Below are 25,233 nucleotides of genomic sequence, written 5' to 3'. Positions count from 1 at the left end.
ACCAGAGCGATTGATATGGCTCTGGTCCAAAATAGTGAGGATAGTCATTTATATGGCACGCAACGCATCATAGGATGAGTCAGACCGATGCGTTGCTGAAACCCATTGTATAAATACAAATTAGACAAATACAAGTCCAGTTGCCTTCGATACAATATGTCGCCCAGAGACAAGTTAGTGCAACAATAATTCAGAGAAGACTGCATGCTCTTACCTTGAAAAGTGGATATTAGATTGTCAGTAGCAGATCACATTCTTTCTGATCAATTTGTCTCAATTAAAATGTGAGGAAAAAGCAAATCTGCAAATTATTCATCGATTCTGGAATAGTGATTTGATTTAAGATTATCTGTTTCAAAGTTGTGTGTATGTTTTTGTCTGTTCTAATGTTTCAAGCATCCTCCACTGTAGCATCCTCCCATCCTCCTCTATCAAGGTGCGCCGCTGGAAAACAATGCGCGGGTGCGCGGGCTGATGACGCAATTGCCCTCCCGTATCTAGGTAACACGTCTTAAAGGCACAATCCACAATTACCGACCTACTAACTACACCTAACCTGTGTTTAGCTAGGTGTTTTGCCAGTCACGTTTAAAAAAGACAACAACAAAAACATACTTTTACGCGTGTTTTTACTAAGCTAAAGGCAATTCGGTTGATTTATTTTAGGCTAAACGGCGGTGAGTTGATGTCGTTGACTAAATAATTGATGTTTTACTGCAGTTAAATCTCTCAGGTGAGACGTTGGGGGCTACAACTAACGCACGTTCCTGTTTTTACTGTCGGAAAAAATACTACATGTGCTATAATATGTATGTGCTCATTTGGAGTTACACGCGTATTTATGGTGAAAACAACCCCAAGCTGCATCTTAAAGATAAAGCAAACAGAAACGCCGCTGGTATGGTTTCCCCACCCTGCTCCTCCTCCTTCTTCCTCCTCCTCCTCCTCCTCTCTCTCTCTCTCTCTCTCTCTCTCTCTCTCTGGGACCCAAACTTGTTTCAGGAAAAACGCCTGAACATATTTTTTTTTTTTCTGGCTGACTGGCTGTGGGAGAAACAGGACAGCAGCAGCCGTGTCCGTGCCAAGGAGAAGGCGTAGACTTCCTCCAAACATTTCCTCCGCCATCTCCGCTTTCGAGACTCCAAAGTTTTGTGAAATCTTTCAGAGTTTTTTTTTTTTTTCTTTCCCCCTCCTCCCTCTCACCTCCCTTCACTACCACCTGGACCCCGTTTCTCCTTCCTATTATTTTTCTTTTTGCTCTGAAACAACAACAACACAGGAGAGGATTCCTCCGTTTTTCCTCCTCACACAGCCGTGAAGTCCTGCAGACATGGACTGGGGAACGGATCTTTGGGTAAGTTGACAGCTGACTTACAAATACCTTCAACATCCTTGCGGAGCGGGGACTGTCCTGCTATTGTTTTTCATTCGACACTATATATGTATATAGGTTATATATATATTTACATATGTGCACACGAAGCTGTTGTTTTTTTCCACGGTACGGGCCTATGGAGTTTTAGCAGTCTATCTGTAAAAGCCTGCAGCCAGGAGGATTTCGCAACTCCTGCTGCATACCTTATCATAAGCAGAGGGGAGAGAGGAGAGGTTTTTATGGCTCTTTGTGGCCATAGAAAGGCCGTGTATTCTTATCTGCTCTCTGGAAGGTACACACACCACACCACACCACACCACATTACACCACATCACACCACCATACCTTGTGCTTATTATTATTGCATGTGTAAAACCTAGAAGCTTTGTTTTAGTGACAGGCAGCACTTCTTCAGGAAGTGCTGTGTGGGCTGTTGGCTGCCGGTTTGTCCACAGATGGAAGTTGATTTGTGGAGGAAAAAAATACCTTGTCACTCACTCACTCACTCACTCAGTCACTCACTGACTCACTCACTCACTATCTAGCTAGTCTCAGCTGTGAATCACAGTCAGTGCAGACACACACCAGGTCAGATAACTTCCCATATGACAACATCAGTAGAGTAGAGTAGAGTAGTGGGCGTTGAAGTGAAGTGAAGTGAAGGGACTGGGACTCGAGCTTCTGATCCAGGGCAGCACCTCATACCATTGGCATAAATATCGGAAATGAGAGCAGAAAATGCCCCGTCATAGTTTTATAAACCCTAGAGTGAAGCTTGTTTTATGTGACCAGCCTCACAGGAGCTGTATCAACTCCCCCCCCCCCCCCTTTTTCTTACGTTTGTTCTTTTCTATCCAGTGACTCATCATGTCAGCTCAACACTGATTACAGTCAGACCAATGTTATGCACATAGCACAGTGTTTTTCAGCCCAACAAGAGCAAAGAGAACAAATTTACTGCCCTGCTGTGATTGTGGTCAGACTCAGACTACGTGCCTCTGAGATTATTCAACAGTTCAGCTCAAAGTGGGCGAGGCTGTTGGGCTGATTTGTCGTTTTTTTTACTGCTGTGTTTCTTGATTAAGAGCTGACATCCAAAGTCGTACTTTTACTGTTCCCGCCTGTTGCACTTCAGAAACAAAACATTTACAATCAAGAACTGAAACAACTCAGCGATTTAGTTGTTAGACAGGAAATGAATCATCCACTATTGCTGTTAATAACAGTCAGTTTCATTATTGATCGATCAACTAATTTTTTGGTTTGTCATGGTAAGAAAAAAAAAGCTCAAGTTGAAGTTGTAGTCCATCGAAACTGGGAGAGATTCAGTTCACTGTCTGTAACCAATCAATATCTGGCATCATCAATGATCAGACAGTCAGCTATTCGCTTTACATTAACCACCTAATCATTTCAATTCTATCAGCGACTGGTTTGATTATCAATCAATAACAGGCCTATTTGTAGCTTCTCAAATGAGGAATACAGCAGCTGTTTATTTTTACTCCCTGTTGTGTGTGTTATTGTGTCTGTGTTTGTGTTTGTGTATGAGAGAGAGAGAGAGTAGGTTGTTTCTGTTTGATCCACAGCCTGATGAAACATGACACAAATGCAAACAACCGAATTAGAACTGAAATCACTCAATCAACAGAGAGTCTATCCAAAATATCAACTGTTTTAATGAAGGATTAATGTTTGTTTTGCAAATATTTTCTTGTTTTCACACCGATCTACCACATTTAACTGAATATTCAGGGGTTAAGGCCCATTGGGCACACCAGTGAACTTCTAGCAGGCATTTCAAGAGACATCATCAAGGGTTTTGTTAACCAGTGATGAGTATTTTTTGGGACAAAATGATTAAATTGGAACATAATGAAAATAGTCAGTACAGCTCTACTACTCTCTGTGGATGTCAGTGTGATGTGAGATGTCAAAAGTTGGTCAACAAAACACCCTACTTCTAAGATAATGACCTTGGACTTTAGGTAATTAACACTATTTACTAACATTTATGTGAAGCAAATGATGAAAATAATCAGAGGATTCATCAGTAGTGATAATTATCTTTAGTTCCAACCACAACCTGAAGCTCGTCCACTTGAAGCAACAACATCCACCTGAGAAGAAGTCAACTGTCGAGATCCTCCTGGTCAGATGTCTCTCTGATATAACTAAAAGTCGTTCAGTCAGATTGTTACACTGCTGCAGCACTTCAAAAAGTATTTAAAAGGACATTTGAGGTCATCACATTGGCGTGTTGTACCACATTTAATAGCAACAACCCACAGACTTACTGAATGTAAGGATCAGGATCAATATTGTTTTTGTATTTCTTTTTCTATTTGGCAGTGATGAAGTCGGGTTGGGTTGTAAACACAGCAAATGTTTAGTATGAAATCAATCTGTCTTTATTTATTAGCCTTCAAACACTGACTTCAGATCAGACTGTGGTCTGTGGTGAAGAGTCTTCTGCCTCATCTTTATCTAACGCAGCATCGCTCAGACACTGACAGGTTCACACTCACACATAACTGTTAGTGGAGGGAGTTTACTGTGATTGGTTCTTCTCCTGTGAGCAACACAACGTGTGGTGGTCCGTCACATTTTGGACAATAGAGGATGTTTTTTTTCACTGACTAAATGTGCTGCTTAAGAGTATCCAGCACTTTGTAGAAATGTACTAGTGGTTGTCAAAAGAACAGTATTTGTCTTTCAAGTGTAAGTGGGTAAAAGTCAAATTTACTCTGCTCTCTGCTTCACTCCTGTATTTGAGAAATTCAGTGTCGCTTGAAAGGAAACGAGACAGAGAATAGAGAAGCATGATGAAATGAGATTTTTTTTTCTCTCCCCATAAGTAGATTTATTAAAGAGGGAGAAGTCATCTCACTCCTCAGTACATCCAGTTTATTCTGTGTCAGCCTGTACCAGCCACTTCTTACTGAAGAGTCAAACATCCTCATTACAGCTGCACCTCTCCATCAGACGCCTCCGTTTAGTCGTGTGCACCGGCTTAAGACACGTTTCCCCAGTGAAATTGGATATTTGTTCAGAGATCTGTTTGAGTTTTGATGGGTGGCAGCGACTGACCCCAGTGGCCAGGTCAAAACCACCACCAGCTGCTATTAAATATGGTGTGGCCAGGGAGATGTCAAAACAATCTGAACACACCCACCCAGCCCCAAACATTGATTTGACCACATTTCTAATACCCTAAAGGCAGATAGTAAAAGTAAAGTAAATCTTTGTTGTCCCGAAACAGGCAATAGTGTTACAGCATGGTGGTTGACATTTAAAGACACAGCAGACACTAAGAAAGAGGAAGAGACGACGACGACAAGTGAAACAACAAAGCCACGATAACATCTATACAAAAGACTCTTGTGGCAACCGTTTTGCCATCTCCACAGATAAGAAAGAACAATAAATCAAATTTAAAAATACATAAACATAGTGAATAAATAAATAAATACATAGACAGGCAGTGGTATCAGTGATTGGTCTACAGCTACAGTTTTGTTTGAGTGTTGATAGTTTCAATGTGGTGGTTTATTCAAATGAAGTTGCCCCATTTAAAAAACAAAACAAAAAACATAATGTTTCATCTAACAAAGATGTTGAAAGCTATGAACTATGCACTCAGGAAGTCACAACAAAGTCATGACCTGTGGCATGGCGTCCAAAAATTACAGCTTCAAACAAAGAGTATGTTGATTTGAGCTGGTTGGTAACGTTGGCTTGGCATGACTCTGTTCGATCCAGTTGTTCAGGACAGTTACCTCACTTTGCAGCAGTTGTCACCTGGCAGTATGTGAGTGTAAATATTTAGTGAATATAATCTTTATGCAAGAACTATTTTGTTTTTGTGCAGCAAATTTAAACTCAGTGATGCATAAATCTCCACTTAGAAAACTCATCAGAACTGAACTGAATACGTTTCTGTTGAGCTTCCCTGACCCTCCACGGTGGTGTGAACGCTACATTGCACACTGAGCAGTGGTCAGTCTGTCTTGTCTTCCCACAGTACTTGTAACCCTAAGGCCACATCCTCCTTCAGCCATCTTCCCACCGCTCTTCTTCTTTTTTTTTCACTATTTGGAGGGAACTTACTCTTTCAAGATCCCTAATGCACTCAGAAATGTGTTTTGCCTATTGTCACTTCTTCTGGTTTCATGTGCAGGAGGAAAGTTTCTCTGTTGTTACCTACAGTATGCTTACCTGTCCACGTAAAGCAGCAACATGCATCTGAGTAGAAGTCAAATTGTTGAGATCCTCAGATCATTTGCTCCACATAAATGTTAGAAAGTGGTAACAGGTAACAACTGAGAAGCTTTCTTCCTGCACATGAAACCAGGAGAAGTGACAATAACACATTTGAGTGCATTAGGGATCTTGAAAGAGTAAAGACACACTTCACTCATCATCGTCAATGCTCTTGTGTTTTGCATCAGTGGTTTTTGTTTGCCCATGATCCTGCTGCCTGCACCATCTACAGCACCACCAGCTGCTCCCACCCCACTGTCACCTCTACATGTCGCTACAAGCAGCAGATTGTAGATAGAGTTAGATGACCCATCACTGCCAACTGTACCTTGGCTCTGAGAAGAGAACAACACTGTTTACTGTTTGTTTATAAAGGCCTTTCTTCACAAGCTACCTGTTTATTAAACAAACTTGCTTACTTTTAAGTAGGGTGGTAGTTGTAGTTGTTGTTTTCACAATTAATCGTGGTATTAGATGCCACAATAAGTTAGTCATAAAGATTCCTGGATACGTCACTTTCCAAAAAAGATTATGTCGGAACCATATCGGCAGATGTGCGCCAAAGTAAAGGTAAATGCACAGATGCTGGTCCATTTACCTAATGAAACATTGAATTCGTAGGAATTTAGTTTGTCATTTGTAATTAAAAAGAATAATTAAAATAAACCTAAACATCATGACAATTCAAACGCTTTCCTTGGTGGATTAATAATTGACACTAATAGATACTTAAAATATTTTGTGTAAATAATAAGTAATGTAAGTATATTTTGACTATATTTGGTTTTACACATTCATAGTGTTGTGAAACTATTCAATGCATAATAATCGTGATAATTGTAATACCTTGATTATTTCTCTGACAATAATCGTACCTATAATATAGAAAATCTATAATCGTGGCGTCCCTACTTTTGAATTATTCAGTAACTCCACTCGTAATCACTTGGCTCTTAATATCCCAAATGTTAGGACTGAGGTAGGAAACATTTCCTTCGAGTATTTTACACCATTCAGATGGAATAATCTTTTGTCACAGCTCCAGCTGGATGCCTCGATTCCCTTTAATCACTTCAAGCATATTATCATAGACTCCATGCATTCTGAGTACAAGTACTTTTTTGAAATTGTAGTTTTTTTGTCTTACTGCTTTACACCTTGCATGTATAGAGTGCCAAAGCGGAAGCAGGAAGTAACGGCCCCATGGGACCTCAATTCGAAAAAAGGCTCCATAGAAATGAACGAGCCTCCAAGATTTATTTCGTGATCCGTTTGAATTGTGCCATGACAAAAAAATATGTCCTCTACCTGTTTAAAACATCACGTTTCATGCCGAGAAATCAGCAGTTTATCGTAAAACGGCAACAGAAGAATGTATTTTGTGTGACGACGCTCTACGGACTACAGATCTGTGTCCCACAAAAAATACGTCACCAACTGACTGTCTTTCTGGTTACGGACTCTTCGGAATTTTATTTTACAATAGTTTTACAACAAACTGCTGATTTCTCGGCATGAAACGTGATGTTTTAAACAGGTAGAGGACATATTTTTTTGTCATGGCACAATTCAAACGGATCACGAAATAAATCTTGGAGTCTCGTTCATTTCTATGGAGCCTTTTTTCGAATTGAGGTCCCATGGGGCCGTTACTTCCTGCTTCCGCTTCGGCACTCTATATTGTATTGATGAATTGTTTGTAATCAGGGCGTCATTGGAAAAGAGAGCTTGGTCTCAATTGGTGCTCCCTGAACAAATAAAGGTGAAAAGAAAAGAAAAGAGGAAATGACGTTACGGCGCAGGTTGATCTACACACGGAGGCTGAGTGATTTTCCTCCTGTCATGTTTCACTTCTGCGGCGGGTGAGGAGGTGTAAGATGTGATCCAGGGAAGTGCAGTTCGGCGCTGCTGTAGTTTCTGCGGCGGTTGCCATGGTCACACAGCAAGTTAAGGGAAGTTGGACCATCATCAGCTGTTATGTGCGTTTATGAGGGCGGCAGCCTTGCTCCTCCCTCCCTCCCTCCCTCCCTCCCCTCTGCTCGTGTTTACAGTTGAAACAATGGCGGGAGGAGAGGCCGGCGGACAAATGGTGAAAGCAACATACCACATTACTGCAACATCCACGGCCTGAGTCCCAGTCGGGGGATGTTTGTCGCTCGTTTCCTGCCTTTCTCTTGATCGTCAATTGTGAATCGGTGGAAACCGCTCGCTGTCTGAGAACGACATGAGCCTGATTTTACGGCCTGTACTCATGAGATGTGACATCACATGTAGTTTGGGAGCCAATCATGATCCAATATCCAGGAAACCTGAAGACTCTTGTACACATAACACTGAATGAACATGGACTTACATCCAACAATTCAACTTTATAAGGTTAAATTGTTGGATTTACATATTCATAGATTCTCATATTCTTTTTTTCTTCAGTGAGTTAACAGAATTATAACAAAATATAAGTATTTTGATACAGTATGTCTTAAGATATGGCTGAAGGGGCTATTAAAGTTTTAAAGGTGCAGCCCATTTGTGTAAATAATGACTTTAAAAAGTAGTTGGTGCAGCCAGTCCTGTTGTTTTGCAGCTTGCATTATGATTCATGTGAGCCTGAGTCTGACCTCGGATCAGCGTGGATCAGGAAACGCTGCTGTGTTTCGTCACACACAAGGGTGGGACTAGTCCAACTGGCTCCGGGGTTTGGAGAGGCCCCTGGGACCGTCAGTCACAGGGCGGAGGTTCACACTGAGCTAATGATTATCTCATTCCTGAACCCTCTCCGTCTCACTATCAGTATTTCCTCCTCGCGCACAAACATGCAGATGTATTTCAGAAAAGCAATTGGGCGTAGCAGCACAAGTGAGAAATGCATGCAGGCAGGGGGATGTATTATCTCCAAGATCCCCTTTACAGATTCTTTGGCCTTTCAATCAAGATGAGAACAGTGTGTTGTTTATTGGCCCTTGGTTTTTTCCCCCTGCTCACTCTCCTTCCTGGAGCAGGTTTCTTCTTTCTCTCGTGTCGTCCTCTTACGTTTTCTAACCCTGTTCCTTCCTCCTTTCTCTGCCCTCTCTCGTATCCAGGACACCGCTAACTGTGTTACAGTTTGATCTGCATTTAGCTTCCCTCTTCTCCTCTGAGGACACAATATCTATGTCTCCGGCTCCAAAAGACCCTGCAGTATCTACACACACACCCACACATCGTACTACCCACACACACACACACATGAACAACTAGCAGGTCACGTCTTTCTTTATATTTCACAGGAGACACAACAGCAGATCCAACCTGTTGTTACTCTCATCTATTCATATATTCATGCATTCACACTGCAGCAGCAGTAGAAGCAGCAAGCTTAACCCTGTGTGTCATGAAACTGTGTAGATAGAAGGCAAATGTTACCTGTCCGACAGGTTTGTGAGAGTGTGTGTGTGTGTGTGTGTGTTGAAGGTATGTATGCGTGTAACAGAAGAATGCTGAAAGAAGAGTCGCGCTGGTGTTCGCCCTTATTCTCTACTACACCTTTGTGTGTGACGAATTGAAAGAAGGGAGGATACGCTCTGTGTGTGTGTGTGTGTGTGTGTGCGTGTGTGTGTGTGTGTGTGAGCTTGGTTATCTAGTATAGACTTGTAGTTTCTATATGAGGTAGAACCACAGCAGCCTGATGAAATGTGATACAAATACAAACAGTCCACAGCAATTAGAGCTGAAATGACTAATCCCTCAACAGAAAACACGTCTCAGTTATTAACTCATTTAATAATAGATTTATTTTCAAAAGTATCAAACATTGGCTGGTTCCTGCTCTACAAATGTGAATATTTTCTTGCATTAATTGAACTCCTATGTGACAGTTAACTGAGTATTTTGAGGTCTGTTAAACAACATCACTGGATGTGATGGATACTTTGAACTATTTTAGTTATTATATTAATTAACTGGACTGTAAGTGTTTGTATGTCAGTGCAGCAGGATGTTTCCTGGTTCAGAGTCTGAATACAACTTCTAAAACAAATCATTTCACATTTAACAAATGATTTTTGAGCAAACTACTTAATTGACAGTTGGTGAAGTAAAAGCAGCAATGTGATGAAATATGTGGATGTTGAAGGAGTCATATTTTACATTTTGTTGATTAATGAAGAAAATAATCAGTAGATAAATCTGCAGCTGGATAACATCTCAATACTACCTTCATCTAAGCACTTTACTACAGTCTTTTATTTTCTGTCACTCACTTAGAAGATTCACTGGTATGAAATGATGGAAACAGTGACTGAAAATACTGAATACATTTTTTTCATGTCTTTAAAATAATGAAACATGCCCATACCCATCAAAACATAGCACCACAGGGACCAACATAAAAAGGGCCTAATTAGAAAGATAAACACTGTATGTACGTTTTATAATTTAGTGTTTAAGTCTCTGCTCGCAGTTCCTGCCAGAGACATGGCGGCAACTAATGACGACTTCATTAACGATTGATTTGCTGTTGTCTTGATTTATTGTTGGATCTATAAAATGTTGTCTTGAACCAACACCCAAGTTTGATTTCACACAAGAATAAGAAACACATCTTCACATGTAAACATTCACAGCTGGATGTAGAGAATATTTGGCTTTTGTAGGTGGGAAATTACTTGAATAATTACTTTACTTATTAGTTCCTTCCCTGCTTGTTTCAAGAGTTTGTGATTCCGGTCTGGTCGTCTGTAGACGTAGCAGAAACGCAAAACAATTAAAAATGTGTCACCATCCAAACACGCTTCGACGGCACTGTGCCAGCTGTGTGTTTGGTTTGGTTTGGTTTGCTGTGACATGTGTCAGCCTCCAGGTGTTTCACCAGCAGATGTTTTGTGTGCACATACATAAATTATTTTCAATAAAATGGTTTTACTCTTTGCTCTTTTAGGACCAGTATGATGTCATTGACAAGCATTCGCAGAGCGGCCTCGACCTGGTGGACCGTTACATAAAGTTTGTGAAGGAGCGGACGGAGATAGAGCAGAGCTACGCCAAGCAGCTGAGGTGTGCCCAGTGGTTTCTGTATATAATGGGATCATGTATGTGATAAATGCACATATAGGTGACCTATAGGGTCACAATGTCTGCTTTATGTTCTTTAACAGGAGTCTAACAAAGAAATACACCAAACGAGGGAGCAAGGAGGAGCAAGACTGCAAGTGAGAGACCCATCGTTTTACACTGAAACGCTCGCTAAACCTCAGTCGTTACTGTAAACATGCTGAGCTTTTCATGTACAGTACAGAGGATAAAGGTGGCAGAGTTATTGTTCCACAGGCTTCACATATCACACTGTTGACTGTGGGTGTTATTGGCTGTAATCAGATTCTATTGGCTGTTGCTAAAGCTAAAGGGCTGCGGCTAAAATGCAAATGTTTCATGGCAAAAGAAAAATTATTCAAACTTAATCTCAGGATGGTTTGGATGATTTGTTTACTGCAGAAATGAGAAGAAAATCAAAGTGATTCAACTTATGCTTTGTGGTTTTTTATGTTTAAAAATATTTTGGCAAATTCGCCTATTGTCACCATCCCTATAGTCATAGCAGTAGGTTCATTACCTTTAATTATCAATGCATGTTGTTTTAAGATCTGCGGGGCAGAGACGTGAGCTGCTCAGTGAACACAATGGAGGTGAATGGTGCAGGTCCCCTGTCCCTCATCAAACTCATCAAATACACAATCCAACAACTCCAAAACGCTCTGGTGGACGAGTTGTGACCTGCACATTCACCACGCTATGAGATAATCATGTATGTAGCATTACAAGACTGCTGGGTGTCTTTCAAAGTAGAGCATTTGCTTCATGTGTCGTAATGTTACAATATTATACATATACACCTCCATTGTGTTCACTGAGCAGCTCACGTCTCTGCCCCGCGGATTTCAAAACAGCCCTTTATTCAGAAAGCTGCCATCACAACTTCTGTAACCTTGTGATGTCACAACAACAAAGCAGTCACTGATCTCACCCGTTCACCTGAACTCACCATCCAATCTTACATGAATAGGTTTCTCTGAGCGTCTCCCAGAAATCTGAAATATTTATACACATTTAACAGTCGACCAATCGGAAGAGACACCTACTCTCTTCTGATTGGTCCACTCCAGAGAGAGGCCTAAGAGGATAGTGATCATTTTTGGTTCTTAAAAACACAAATATATCTTCCACAGACAAAAGGTTTGGTGTTGTAAGCGATCAATTAGACGTTGGTCTCTAATTGCCCCCACCCCCCCCTCCTCTTGTTGCAGGTTCAGCAATCATGCATCTTTGCAGGAGATCCTGAACGAGCTGAACGATTACGCCGGCCAGCGGGAGCTCATCGCCGAAAACATGATGACGGGCATCTGTGTGGAGCTCACCAAGTACCTTCAGGAGCTCAAACAAGAACGGAAAACAGTGAGAGAGGGGGAGGGGGAGGAGGAGGACACGGGAAGGGAGACAAGACAGCAAGGGAGGGGAGAGAAGGAAGTTAGTCAGATTGCAAATTGACGTGACAAGCTGTGTCATTCTGTTACCTCACAGCACATTCACTGCAACCTCTTCCTTCCCCAGCACCTGGCTGATGCCAAGAAGGCCCAGCAGACTTTAGAGAGCAGCTTTAAACACCTAGAAAGTGTGAGTCAACTGTTGTTGTTGCTAACAAACATGTATGATTCTTCTTTGATGGTCGGTTTGCCCAAATTACTGAAAAAACATCATGCAGATATGTTTTATGATGAGGCTTGTTTTTATAGGTTTGTTATTTCCCCACAAATTCAAATCAACAATCACTGGGAATAGCAGGTTAATTTATTGCTAATTGGAGGTGAAATGAAAAACCATTAGCTCCTGAGGTAAAGATTTAATTATCATTCATTAAATGTTAGAAATTCAGCTTTGAATCCTGATCATATTTTTACATTTTTAACCTAGATTCATGCCTATCAAAGCAAGTAAAAATTCACAGACATTTTAGATAAACACACACAATTTTATATCTACTAATGATAAGAAAGCATCGGGAAAATTGAACATTAAAGCAGAAGTAAGTGGAATATTTGTGTTAATATAAGTCTTAAAGGGGAACTAAACTCCTCAGTTTTGGATGACGTGCTCTAAGCTTGAAATTTAAAAAATGCCTTGATTATGGGTGGGACTCAGGAGCACTCTGCGATCCCCCCTCCCCCCTCCCCCCTCCCCCCTGCGCCCCATTCACACCCGCGAAATCACACAAAAGAGAAAAAAAAAGTAATAAACACACATCGACACTTCTGCTAGCGCTAACGAGCTACTAACGAGCTACTCTAACAGCACTAGTAGCGCGGACACTACTAGGAGAGGACGCCAGAGCCGTGACACAGCATCTACAGCTGATCCGCCAGCTCGTTAACTCGTTAACGGCTCGTTAGCGCCGGCGGCCGGCCGCACTAACGATTCCCGTTCAGGCAGCTGTTAGCCGTTAGCCGCAGCAGAGCAGCTAGAGTGCCTAGCAACCGTTAGCGGCAGGCAGCAGCCAGTGCTGATTGGCCGGGGAGCTGGTGGCCGGTGACGAAAGCTGCCTCCAAAACGTCATCTGCCTCCATCTCAGCCAATAGAAAAATTCGATTGTAATAGCCGTGTTTCAACCCATAGAGGGCAGTCACTCTACATTTTTACTACAAAATACACCAAATTGAAATATTTTGACTAAAATGTCAAAAGTTGGACCAGAATCAACTGACAACACTACCTTATACCCAAATACATTTGTTTTCAGCAGAAAAAAGTGGTTTAGGGGTTTAGTTCCTCTTTAAATAGTTATATCTTCCGACGGCAATCACTTACATAGAGTGTTTGGTCTGAAACACGGGTCTGTCAGTCACTCTGCTCTGCTCTGAGCCGAGGAGAAAACTTTTCTCATATTTATGTGTGCAGCCAAGGGATGCGCGTGAATGTGGTGACCTAGGGACGAGGACCAATAGATCCATGATGAGGGCGGGGGCTGCTAACTCCATCGGCTGACAAGAAGTTAGCCAAAACGACCGGATCGCTTACTTCTGCTTTAATATCTTTTCTGTCATCAATAGAGGCTCACAAAAGATCTGTGGCTTGCTCCCAGTTCTAATACAAGGAAACTGGGAACTCTTCTTCCGTTTTTGTTACTTTTTTATTTGCAAAGATGATACAAGGATTGATAAATTATCATTTAGTTATATATAAATTAGTTATTAGGCATGTATTGAACTTCTGGGTTGCCAGGTTGTGAAACAAATCCGCTGCATTTGTTTGATGCAGGGATCCTTTCACCAGTGCCACTAATGCCACTTAGTAAGTTTTCTATTATTGTACGTTAATTCTGTGTTTTACAATAATTTTTTACAATAATCCAGCAAATCTCTGGATATTAGTCCAGAGGCCCTGCAGCATTTTCACAACAGGTGACACGTCAAACACGTTTCCTGCTGGAGGAGGATTAACACCAGATAGAGAGATGTGTCTAAACCTGGCAACCTGTGGCTTTAGTCAGTGATTGACTAATCCGTAATAAAGCCATTCATAGCAGTTTATAAACCCCCTTTTTATAAAGAGTGAAGTAAAAGTGGAAGTGTAGTATGTCATCGTTTTGGGCACCACACACAGGAATAATCTCCAAGATTTAAACCGTACTATCTTTGTCACTCGATGCCAGTAACAGGAAAAACATATCTGCTGTATTTATTTTAGTATTTTGGGTGAACTGACACTGCACAATCTATTTATGAACTGTATTTGGTGGACTGTCCACTTTCATTTTTAGTACCTCTTTTAGGACCTAGTTCCCTTAATTCATTGGTCCTACTACTAATGCTGTGTTAACATAATGGCGTTAAAGGAAGTGTGTCTGTCTGTCTGTGTGTGTGTGTGTGCGCAGACCAAGAAGCGTTTCGCCAAGGAATGGGCAGAGGCGGATAAAGCCACACAACAAGCAGAGAAAACAGAGAACGACCTTAACGCCACCAAGCTCGATGTCGAGAAGGTAACACACACATACACTTTGCCATAAATAAGCCGAGCATTGATTTTTTTTTTTTCTTCACCTATTTGTTTTTGGAGATATTTTCAGTTTCAGTTCAACAACCACAGATTTAAAATTCCTCTTCTCTCTGTTCTCACCTGTCTCTGCACCGACTCTCCCACTTTGCATTTTATTTTGCATCCCTCCCTTTCTCCCTCTTCCCTCATCCTTTGATCCTGCCCCGCTCTGCCCCACCGCTACGTCTTTTTCCTTTGCCCTCAAGGCCAAGCAGCATGCCCATGCCCGCACACACACGGCGGAGGAGTGCAGGAACGACTACGCTGCACAGCTCCAGAAATACAACAAGGAACAAAACTTATTCTACTACACAGAGATACCGCAGATCTACAATGTGAGACACACAAACAAACACACACATACAGTACATGCACACAATCCCAATGCAGTTACTAAAGGCAAAGCTCATATCGCTGCTAATGCGATTTAGTACAAAATAAAAATATGTTTTTCAATTTCTGCTGTATCAAATGCATTTGAATGTACACAGACAGTGTGGCCATGAAATATGAAATCAAAGAAAGTGTGTGTATGTGTTGAACAGAAACTGCAGGACATGGATGAACGGAGGATCCGGCGGATGGCTGAGGGCTACTGCCAGTTTTCAGACATCGAAAAGAAGGTGCTACCCATCATCTCCAAGTGTCTAGAGGGTATCTCTGCAGCTGGAGCCAAAATTAATGAGAAACAGGTGAATGTTTGTTTAGACTGTGTGTGTGTATCTCTGTAGACTGTGTACATATAGTAAAGTCACTTTGTAACCCACATGGTTAAAACAAAAGGACTGTGAATCGACTGCTGCCAGTGCCATGTCTGACTGAGACACCTCTAATATGAGTGTTAATGAAACTTCAGTGGATGCTTTATTTATGTTCAGACTTTTAAAACTCTAGTTCAACCTTTTGGGAAATGAGCTGATTTGTTTTCTTGCCAAGACTTGGATGAGAAGATCGATACCAGTCTCATATCTGTCAGTTGCTTGGCCAGCTTATTTTAGTGTCGGACTGTGAATGAGGGAAACGGTCAGAGTAACTCAAATCAGTCAGTGCCTCTGAATATCACATATTAACATGGTGCCATTGAAAGGAGCTTATTTGTAAGTTTTGACATTTCTACGTAGCTAACATTTGGGGAGTCGAGCAACGATTGGATTGTCATTTTTACAGCTTGATGAGAAGAGAAAAAGAAGAGGAGATGTCTGCAGTTTAAGTTGCAAATCTTCTACAGTTAACATTAGCTAACGCCTTCTAGCACGAGCAAACCCTTATTTTTTATGTCGACACCTCTCATATAAGGTAAGTACAGGTTCTGCTGCCATTGTTGTTTGTTTTCCTGGTTTGAACTTTGGACAGAGAAATAAATAACCTCTTAAACGCAAGACTGCTGTCAATCATCTAATCTGACTTGACAAGAAAGCAAAGAATAATATTCCCTAGAGTTTAAGGTAACACTGAAGGCCATAGTGCAAACCAGGAAAGCTATAGATTTTGATATGTATAACTTCTACTGACCTGTGTCTTGTTTTTTGTGAAATTAAGTTTAAAGTGTATGTGTGTTTGCCCCTGCAGGACTCGATACTGTTCATAGAGCAGCACAAGTCTGGTTTTGAGCGACCTGGGGATGTTGAGTTTGAAGACTACAGCCAGGGAATCAAACCGGCGACCTCTGACTCCAGCCTCAACCCACCCAAAGTGCGCGCTAAGCTCTGGCCTTTCAGCAAGAAGCACAAGGTATAAGTGCAGCCTCTCTCGTGCAAGACATCCACTGCCTCTCCCCTCTCAGCTATTCCTACACTCACCGGCATGTGGCAACCTGAATATCCTCTCTATCCTGTTTGCATCCTGTTTTCAACTCTTGACGTGTTGTTATCAGGCTAAAATGATCCTATAATTTCTGATCCATATACAATGTTCTGCACGTCATGAAACGACCTGTGCTATGCAGTTCCGCATGCTTCCGTGTTCCCAAAAAAAACACAAAGCTAGGGAAGGGTTTATGTATCAGGGGAGGGACAATAAAGACACAACTTTAATTGGGAACGCCCTCTAGTGCAGGATGAGTCATCAAATGCCTGAAATTGTTTTACAGGAAGAGAAGATACATTACATTTTAATGTTAAAGCAACACTATGTAGTTACTCTGCCTTAAAATATTGTTTCTGAACTCATTCAAGTGGTAGAAAAACAGTTAATAGGATGAATCGTGCCACCGCTGCAACTGCACTCTGCAACTTTCCTGGGCGGTTAGGAACACACACTACATAGCGTTGCTTTCAAATACTCAGAAAATAACTTTCTGACATGAATCTGGCAAATTTGAACAGATAAATTAATAATTTACAGGTGGATACTGGATTAAAGCTTAGAAAGTACATTGTTCATTTCATGGGACCTCTAAAATGCTGTATGCTTTTATTTTGAAATCAAGTGGAAAAATTAATCAGCACTCATATGATTGGCCGGTGCTGCCTCATAATTAATTTAACAATTTAACCTCAAAGTGATTTTTTTTTTAATTCAATTAGATGATTATTACATGAAAATTGAATCCTGCAGAAACAACTTTTAAAACAAATTGATTGGACTCTAAAAGCAGATATTATATTTTTCTGACCAAGTCCTTAAAATGTTCAATTGAGTTCAGTAATTAGTGTGGTTTAGATAATTAAACTATAATTAATAAACTCACTCCAGCTTTACCTTGATTGTTTTAAGTGTGGGTACAATCTGTAATTTTTAGTTTTTAATTGAAAAAAAGTACAACTATATGTCAAACCAAGGAGTATTTAATTAAAGCATTTTGACTGACATATCTAATCAGGTGAAGTCCATACTATATAATAAATGTAACGTTTTCATTAAAATGACTCAAGTAATCAATGCTTTTGACTAATAAACCTGAGAATTGTAATATTTTAGCAAACTTTGCTCAAGCAGTAGTAACTACAGTAGACACTGTTTTTAGCAGCAGATTAATATGTGTTTGCCATGTAAGTGGCATTTTTTATAGCATGAGGAGGAGGTGTGATTCATGGTTTGTTTTAAGTTACTGTATACCAGGCTCTAGCTCCACAGATGTGTTTGTAGAGTAAACGTGTAGTTGGTTTTTGGTCTTGCTGGGGGATTTGTTCTCACTCCAAGTAATAACACCATGAGCGTTTCCCAATAAACTCCCAAATGAAGGGTTTCATGTTACAGCTGTAACTGTAGATAAACCTGTGTTTTTTCAGGCTTTTATAAACCACTCTCGCACATGATTTAAAAAAAAGAGAAATCAACAATCAAATCCATGTGCTCAGCTCTTTTCTTGCTCTTCCTCTTGGGGATTGTAGAAGAGAGAAAACGAGATGACGCTCACTCACTCCCTCACTCACACGGTCTCATAACAATGCTTTAAAACAAACAGACACACATGAAACAGCACACATTCCTCTCATGTCTTACCCCACCACCCTGTTGCCCTCGGGGGCCAATTCTGATTCCAGTCTGCTGCACAGACTTGCCTACAGACTTCCCTTCTTGCTCCCTCTTTATCCACTTTATTACAAAATCTCTGCATCTCTTTGACTCACTCCTGCCTTCTCCTCTTCTCTTCCTCTCATTACCAGTGTCCTTTTTCTTTTCTCCCCCCCTTTGCTCCTCTTACTCCGCTCCCATGTACTTTTCCTTTCCCCCCCTCCTCCTCTTTCTTTCTTTAGTTTGTTCCTCCTTCTTTCTCTCCCCCTTCCCCTCTCCCTCCCGGCAGCCACTCTCTTCCCCTTTCCCTCCCCCTCTCCAAGCTGCAGCGCTCCCCTCTCTCTCTCTGTCTGAGGGAGTTTAACCGCTCTGTCAAACCCAGGATTTCCACCTTAAAGATATTACGCAAACCATGCCTGGTGAGTGACGCTCGGCCCACTGCTCTGACTGTCTCACTGTTGTTTTCACATCTGTGTCACTGCTGCTGTTTATGCCGATGAGATGTTTATGTTATATGTCGATGCATGTTAACACCTGGATGTTCTCACATTGTTTCAAAATAACAGTGTTTTTAAAATGTGTGTGTTTTTTTTTTGCACATCTGTCTCCATTTCTCTGTTTAGATGTCTCATGCTGAAAAGCGCATGGTAACACTTGTTATTCTTAAAGAGGGTACATTTCAAAGGTGCTTAACAGTACTGTGGTGCTCTTTTCAAAAGGGGAACATGTTTTAAGGAGTAACTGCACACTAGATGTTGCTGCGCTGACCTCTGTGAGTTCAAACGTGCCGAGGCCTCATCACACATGACACAGGGTCACGAAATGCATCTTTATTACATAAAAAAAAAAGCTATCCAAAGTTGCTAGTTTGTTATCTTGGATGGAGTCCATTCATGTTTCCCCCACTGGCCCCGCCCTCATGGCCTCTCTGTCCTTGTAACGTTCACAAAAAAAAGAAAAAAAACGTCCTTTTCGAGGCTTTGAAAGTTTTACAAATGTAGAAAACCAGACATAAAAGAAAGACATTGTTTGCAAGTTCCTCCTCCTGAAAATGTCAAGTCAAATATGGTTTCAGTGCCTGTCCCTTTAAATGCAAATGAGCCACTGCTCACCAGGCCCCGCCCCCTTCCACCAGTACCAGTACTCACACGTAGAGGTGGTATTATGCAAATTTGAAAACTAATGATGTCATAGTCAGACAACTGAGGGAAACTCGTAAAACCACATGGATTTCAACCTAGGGAGCCTGGAAATACAGATGTTTTTGTCAATTCTTATATTTTGGGGGCTGGAAGGCAAAACACACACCCAAATATATGTTAAAGACCCTTCAAAAAGTGATATTTCCATAACATGTCCCCTTTAAAAACCGATGGGTGACGTCCACCTGTATTAATAGGAGCTGGCACCAACAAACAAACAAACTCAAAATGAAACTAGCAAAAGAATTCATACAGCTTTTATATTTCCATCAGGAACAAATCAGAGGTTTGACCTCAGCCACAGCTGGCAGTGTAAGCAAAATGTTCTGTGTGGGTGCAGTTACTCTTTAATTTAGAAAATCAAATGCATTTCTCTAAAGGCAGATGACACTTAACATTTTCTGTGCAGGTAACTAATTCAGCTCATTAAATCAATGTATTCATGTTGTTCCTCAAACTAAAAACCAAAAAAAACGAGTATTCATTCTGTCATGCCATACTGACAAATCTCTTTATTCCCTCTGTCAACACCAGTTTTTATTTATTACTCTTAAAGAAACAGTAGTTGTTATTAATGCCTAGATATTTCAGCAGTTCAAAGTGCAGGATTAGAAAAACAAAGGGTGACTGAGCCTTTGCTAGTTTTACTCCAAATATCAGCAACCCTCTCCGAAACTCTTGGAGGATCTAAATCAGGTTAATGTTTAAAGAACATTAAATCAGATTTGTGTCATCATTTTCCCTAATGAATAATTCTGATTCAAATTATACTGCTTTTAATTAAACATACATTTGTATGGCATCACAGAAGAATGAGTATTTCTTGTTTCTATCTGTTCTTGATACAGTATAAATCAGTCCAAAACATGACACAGCAGAAATTCACTGTTATTCACTTTGGATGATCAAGGAGCAGTCATGCTGCTCAGTCACTGCCTGTAGCCATGTGACTGTGTTTTCCCTGGTTTCTCTTCATCACTGTACCTTGGACAGGGTTTTATTTATCTTCACGACAATTATGTGGCTCTTTACTGTTAGGCTTTTGACTAACAAGCTCTTTGCAGTATTAACCCATCAGTCTGAGGATAGACGGATGATTAGTCATGGGAAAGAGAGCTAGAGACAGGGAGGAGTGACATCTGGTGGTGAGCGCTGCATACATGATTCTTACCGGTTGTGTGTTTATTGTGTTTTTTGTGCTGTGTGTGATTTTATTTCTGTTCTTTTTCTTTTTCTTTTTTTTTTTCTTCTTCTTTGCTCGTAGCCGCCGGCTGCAGAGGATTTCTCTCACCTTCCTCCGGAGCAGAGGAAGAAGAGGCTGCAAGCGAAGATCGATGACATCACCAAAGAGCTACAGAAAACACAGGACCAGAGGTGACAGAGACTGCTAAACATGAACTGAAATATAACTTTAATCCAACTATAGTGATTCAGTTCATGTTTTTGGACTGTCAGGAATCATTTCCGTACTTTTTACCAATGGACACCTCCATAGACACTGTTGTAGATTCAAGCTTTCACTTTAAAAAGGGAGAATATCGGTCCATCTGTTTGTCCAAAAATACTCGTCATAGACTCCAGATGATGAGTCATAATTATTTTGGTGATTCCCTGCATCGTATCATCTGTTGTTTGGCGCAGTGGTACAGTTTGCACAGATGCACTCTAATGCTCTAATGTGTTTAAAATATCAGTGCATCTTGTGTGTAATTAATCCAGGTTAACTACCCCGGTTAATTAACTGGCGACTCTTTTTAAGTTATTTCTATATAACACTGAATATTCGTGACTAAATGAGCATTTATTTTTAATTAATAGGAGTTGAACACTGAGTTCTGCCTCATCATTATTGTGTGGGTGTGGTTTGATCAGATATGTCTGACAGAGGCCCGGCAGCATTAGCAGCTTCCCGACAATTCTTATCACATTTTTGATTTAAATAATACTAAATCATGATCAGTGCGCGGAAAATACATGATATCATCTTTCTCCACCTTCAGACGTTAATGAAAGAACACATTGCTCATAGAAATTAAATGGAAAAACATGTCTTTCGGGGCCTTTAATCTTTTTTTTTTTTAGCTCTACTGTCATGTTCCTTGATAGTGCTGAACAGACAAGCCTCAGATGTATATGCATTTTTAAATAATTCAACATAGTTAGTTCTGTCCCAGTTATTCTCAGGCTTTCTCAGACCACAGTGCTCAGCATTGACACAGTGTATCTGTAAAAAGGTGTCAGCATACTTTTGTTTTACGTGGTTTGGGACGGGCCCCTTCAGTTCCAGTGAAGAAAGACTCAGTGTTTGGTATTTCAGACAATAGTGCACTTTGATCTCTGTGGCAGTAATTTAAAGAAGTTTCCACCTTGTTCCAACAACATGACAATACTGCTGCTAAGCCATGTTCCTCACAACCACAGAGTTTCACAGTTTGGTTAGTTGGAAAAAGGACAAAGAGCCCTGACCTCAGCCTCAGCCTCATCCACCTCCACCTCACCCAGCACCTTTAATAGGAACGGGAACACAGGTCTTAGTGTCCAGCATCAGCACTTAACCTCTGGTGTCACAAACAGTACTTTGACACGTCCTCTTCCCAACTCGTAAACACTTCTTCCGAATCCCCCACCGCCCCCCCCCCCCTTCGTCCTTATCAGCAGTGCTGCAGAGGAGAGAAACTTCCCTTAATCAGTGCTCACATTTCCAAAACAATAACACGTTTCTCTCCCTGTTTGACCTCAAGTGACGCACTGGAGAAGATGAAGGGTGTGTACGAGCAGAATCCACAGATGGGAGACCCGTCCAGTCTGGAGCCGCAGATCACTGAGACCACCCAGGACATCGGGCGCCTGAGGGGGGAGCTCGCCAAATATGAGGTTAACATACATACTTAATGACAGATGTTATTTGATATATGATATTATTTACGTTTCAACATTTTGGCAAATTCGCCTATTGCCATAATCCCTATAGTCAAGGCAGTAGGTTCATTACCTTTAATTATCGGTGCATGTTGTTTTGAAATCAGCGGGGCAGAGGCGTGAGCTGCTCAGTGAACACAATGGATGTGAGCGGTACAGGTGTTTCATGATTATTTCATAGCGTGGTGAATGTGCAGGTCACAACTTCTCCACCAGAGCGTTTTGGAGTTATTGGATTGTGTATTTGATGAGTTTGATGAGGGACAGGGGACCTGTACCGTTCACCTCCATTGTGTTCACTAAGGAGCTCACGTCTCTGCCCCGCGTATCTCAAAACAACATGCACCGATAATTAAAGGTATTGAACATACTGCTGTGACTATAGGAATTATGGCAGTAGGAGAATTTGCCAAAATGTTGAACTATCCCTTTAAGTGTCTGTGGATTTTTTTTTTTTTTAAACTCTTCACCTGTGTTGTTCCCTTACAGACGTGGCTGTCGGAGGCGGTCGGAGGGGAGGAATCGTCCAACACCATCAACAATAACACTCAACACAGGTTCGGCCTGATTTAAAGGAACAGTTTGACATTTTTCTTGCTGAGAGTTGAATGAGAAGATCGATGCCACTGAGTAGTGTCTGAGTAGTAAATATGAAGCTACAGCTGGTTGATCACTGGTGGCCCTTACCTTACCTGCAGTTTAACTAGAGCTAGGCTCGCAGTTTCCATGGTTAATGTAAGTTAAAAGCTAATTTGCTTATTATTAAGAAAAGTAGATGTTTGCCCCACAATGTCAAGCTATTTCTTTAAATGTGAACATGTGTCAGACTGTATTTACAAGAACTGTTTGACATTTTCTCATAAGTTAAAAATAAGAGGGTTAATAAATAAATAAATATGAAGCTGCAGCCAGCAACTAACATGTTCACAGCCAGTTAACTACAAGTTGCTGTTCAAATCACAGCAGGTAGATGATAATGTTTAATGTGTTATGTATTTATTTATTTATAACGGACATATTTTAGAGACTGAACATTGAAAGTGGTGAGAGCTTTAGAGGATCTCGAGGACACATTTTGTTACCATTAATTCGCTAGGCTAGCTAAGCTAAGCTAACTAAGGAACATGTGCATTAGTTCCCTCAATGTCAAACTGTTCATTTACATGTAAACATGATTATTATTAGACTGTATGCACAGGAACAGTTTTGCATTTTTTCTTACCGATAAGAAAATGAGAAGATCCCATGAATAAGTAGATATGAAGCTGTAGCCAGTAATCACCGTGTTTACAGCTGGTTAACAAGTGACTGTTCAAAGCGGAACATTATCTATTTATCATTACTGCCATTTACTGTAGGCTATACTGACTGGAATCCAATAGGAAAGTGTTACAAAGTCATTTCTAAAGCTGACTGATACTGTAGATGTCAGTCATTTTTTTTTATTTCTTTCGATTGTGGAATAATGCATTGCTTTTTGAGATCTCTTAGCCTACTTCGCTTTGTCAGATGACTTCTACTGAAGTCATTTCTTGATTCAGCAGTGATCAGGCCTGGGTGTGTCTTTAAAAATAAGCTTTATCACAGTTAGTTCCTGATTTAACAAGGGGGTCAATTACTTTTTCACATAGGGCCATGTAGGTTTGGATAACTTTTTTCCCTCAAAAAAATTAAATAATCATTTAAAAACTGTGTTTTATATTAACTTGGGTTAGCTTTGTCTAATAGTTTGGTGATCTTTTAAACATTTAAGTGTGACAAATATGCAAAAAAGTAAGAAATCAGGACTTTTAAGAAATGTAACAATTAGCTTTAGAGGCTCTGGGAGGCATATTTTGTTTTCAGACACTGCCAGACTATTGTTCATATCAGACCACATTGTAAAAGGAAGAGAAAGTTGACTTCCTGTCCTGGATGTGTGTGTCTCTCCAGCGTCGTAGCGGCCAACCAGTCCCAAAACATCTACACAGAGTTTGACGACGAGTTTGACGACATAGAAAGTCCCATTGGCCAGTGCACGGCTCTGTACACTTTTGAAGGTACGTTTTAATATTCAGTTCATAAATAGACCTCTCTTTAGTCCTTTTTATGTGTTTCTTACGTGTCTATACGTGTGTGTGTGTGCAGGCAACAGCGAGGGCACCATTTCCATTACAGAGGGAGAGCTGTTGAGTGTAATGGAGGAGGATAAGGGAGACGGATGGATGAGAGTCCTCAGAGCCGGTGGAGAGGAGGGCTATATACCTTCATCCTATGTCAAAGTCGGCCAGTAACACACACACACACACACACACACACACACACACACACACACACATTCAAGAGCCTGTGATGGAAGTTAAGAGCCAAAAAGGTGAATACAAAGTCATCCATGATAATTGGAGCTGTTCTCTACACCCTTTATCTCAGCCGGTGACTTGTATGGTGAGATGAAAGTGAGTGATTATTAAGCTTGTTATCAAGGCTGATTGCCGCATCATATGCTCCCCGTCTCCGCTTACTGTGGCAGGAGAGTCTCTGAACGCAGTCTGCCAGCCGCCCTCTCTGATCTTTTTAGATTCTAGCTCTTCTCCTCTAAAACCCAAAGTCTTGAATGTATACCTGAACTTTTTTTTTGTTTTTTGTGTCAACGTGCTAAGTGACAACTTGTGTAACACATCCAGCATCATAGTAGCCCCCTAACGCTACACTCATATGTTGATATATCCACGCACTTGACTTTCCCGCTGCGATTTCTAATAACCTACTGAACTTTTTCCTTTTTTGTAACTCCAGCCCTCTGCTAAAGTCTCTTCTTTTCTGACAGGATAATGTGAGTTTTCTTTATTTTATTTTATTTTTTTTATCATAGTGATGTGATGTTTTATGACTTTTGAATGGATGAAAACCACTACACCGCAGAGTGTGCAAAATATAATATCTCTCAGTGTATTGTCACAGTAAAGGATTGGTTTCTTA

General features: G+C 40.8%; 1 protein-coding gene across 3 annotated transcripts in view; it reads left to right on the top strand.

Moving 5' to 3' along the window:
• trip10b (thyroid hormone receptor interactor 10b) overlaps window positions 1–25,195 on the top strand; it is a 164,050-nt gene extending 138,855 nt beyond the window's left edge. Inside the window, exons 2-16 of one of the 3 annotated variants that reach the window (XM_085784146.1) lie at window positions 1,265–1,354; window positions 10,554–10,669; window positions 10,771–10,824; window positions 11,917–12,064; window positions 12,221–12,283; window positions 14,538–14,642; window positions 14,905–15,033; window positions 15,244–15,390; window positions 16,268–16,429; window positions 18,778–18,801; window positions 20,621–20,730; window positions 22,098–22,230; window positions 22,765–22,832; window positions 24,208–24,314; window positions 24,403–25,195. In XM_085784146.1, coding sequence (XP_085640272.1) covers window positions 1,331–1,354; window positions 10,554–10,669; window positions 10,771–10,824; window positions 11,917–12,064; window positions 12,221–12,283; window positions 14,538–14,642; window positions 14,905–15,033; window positions 15,244–15,390; window positions 16,268–16,429; window positions 18,778–18,801; window positions 20,621–20,730; window positions 22,098–22,230; window positions 22,765–22,832; window positions 24,208–24,314; window positions 24,403–24,548 — 1,536 coding nt within the window. In that variant the 5' untranslated portion in view covers window positions 1,265–1,330 and the 3' untranslated portion in view covers window positions 24,549–25,195. Of the gene's footprint in view, window positions 1–954; window positions 1,355–10,553; window positions 10,670–10,770; window positions 10,825–11,916; window positions 12,065–12,220; window positions 12,284–14,537; window positions 14,643–14,904; window positions 15,034–15,243; window positions 15,391–16,267; window positions 16,430–18,777; window positions 18,802–20,620; window positions 20,731–22,097; window positions 22,231–22,764; window positions 22,833–24,207; window positions 24,315–24,402 lie in introns of those variants that run through there. The other 2 variants (XM_085784137.1, XM_085784156.1) reach the window with 2 other exon arrangements.
• The last annotated feature ends 38 nt before the right edge of the window (window positions 25,196–25,233 follow it).

Source organism: Trachurus japonicus, chromosome 1 (genome assembly GCF_045865225.1).
Source record: "Trachurus japonicus isolate A0001 chromosome 1, Traja_1.0".
Taxonomy (NCBI): Eukaryota; Metazoa; Chordata; class Actinopteri; order Carangiformes; family Carangidae; genus Trachurus; species Trachurus japonicus.
Note: the sequence above shows the minus strand (reverse complement) of the source record. Positions and strands in the feature narration are given on the sequence as shown.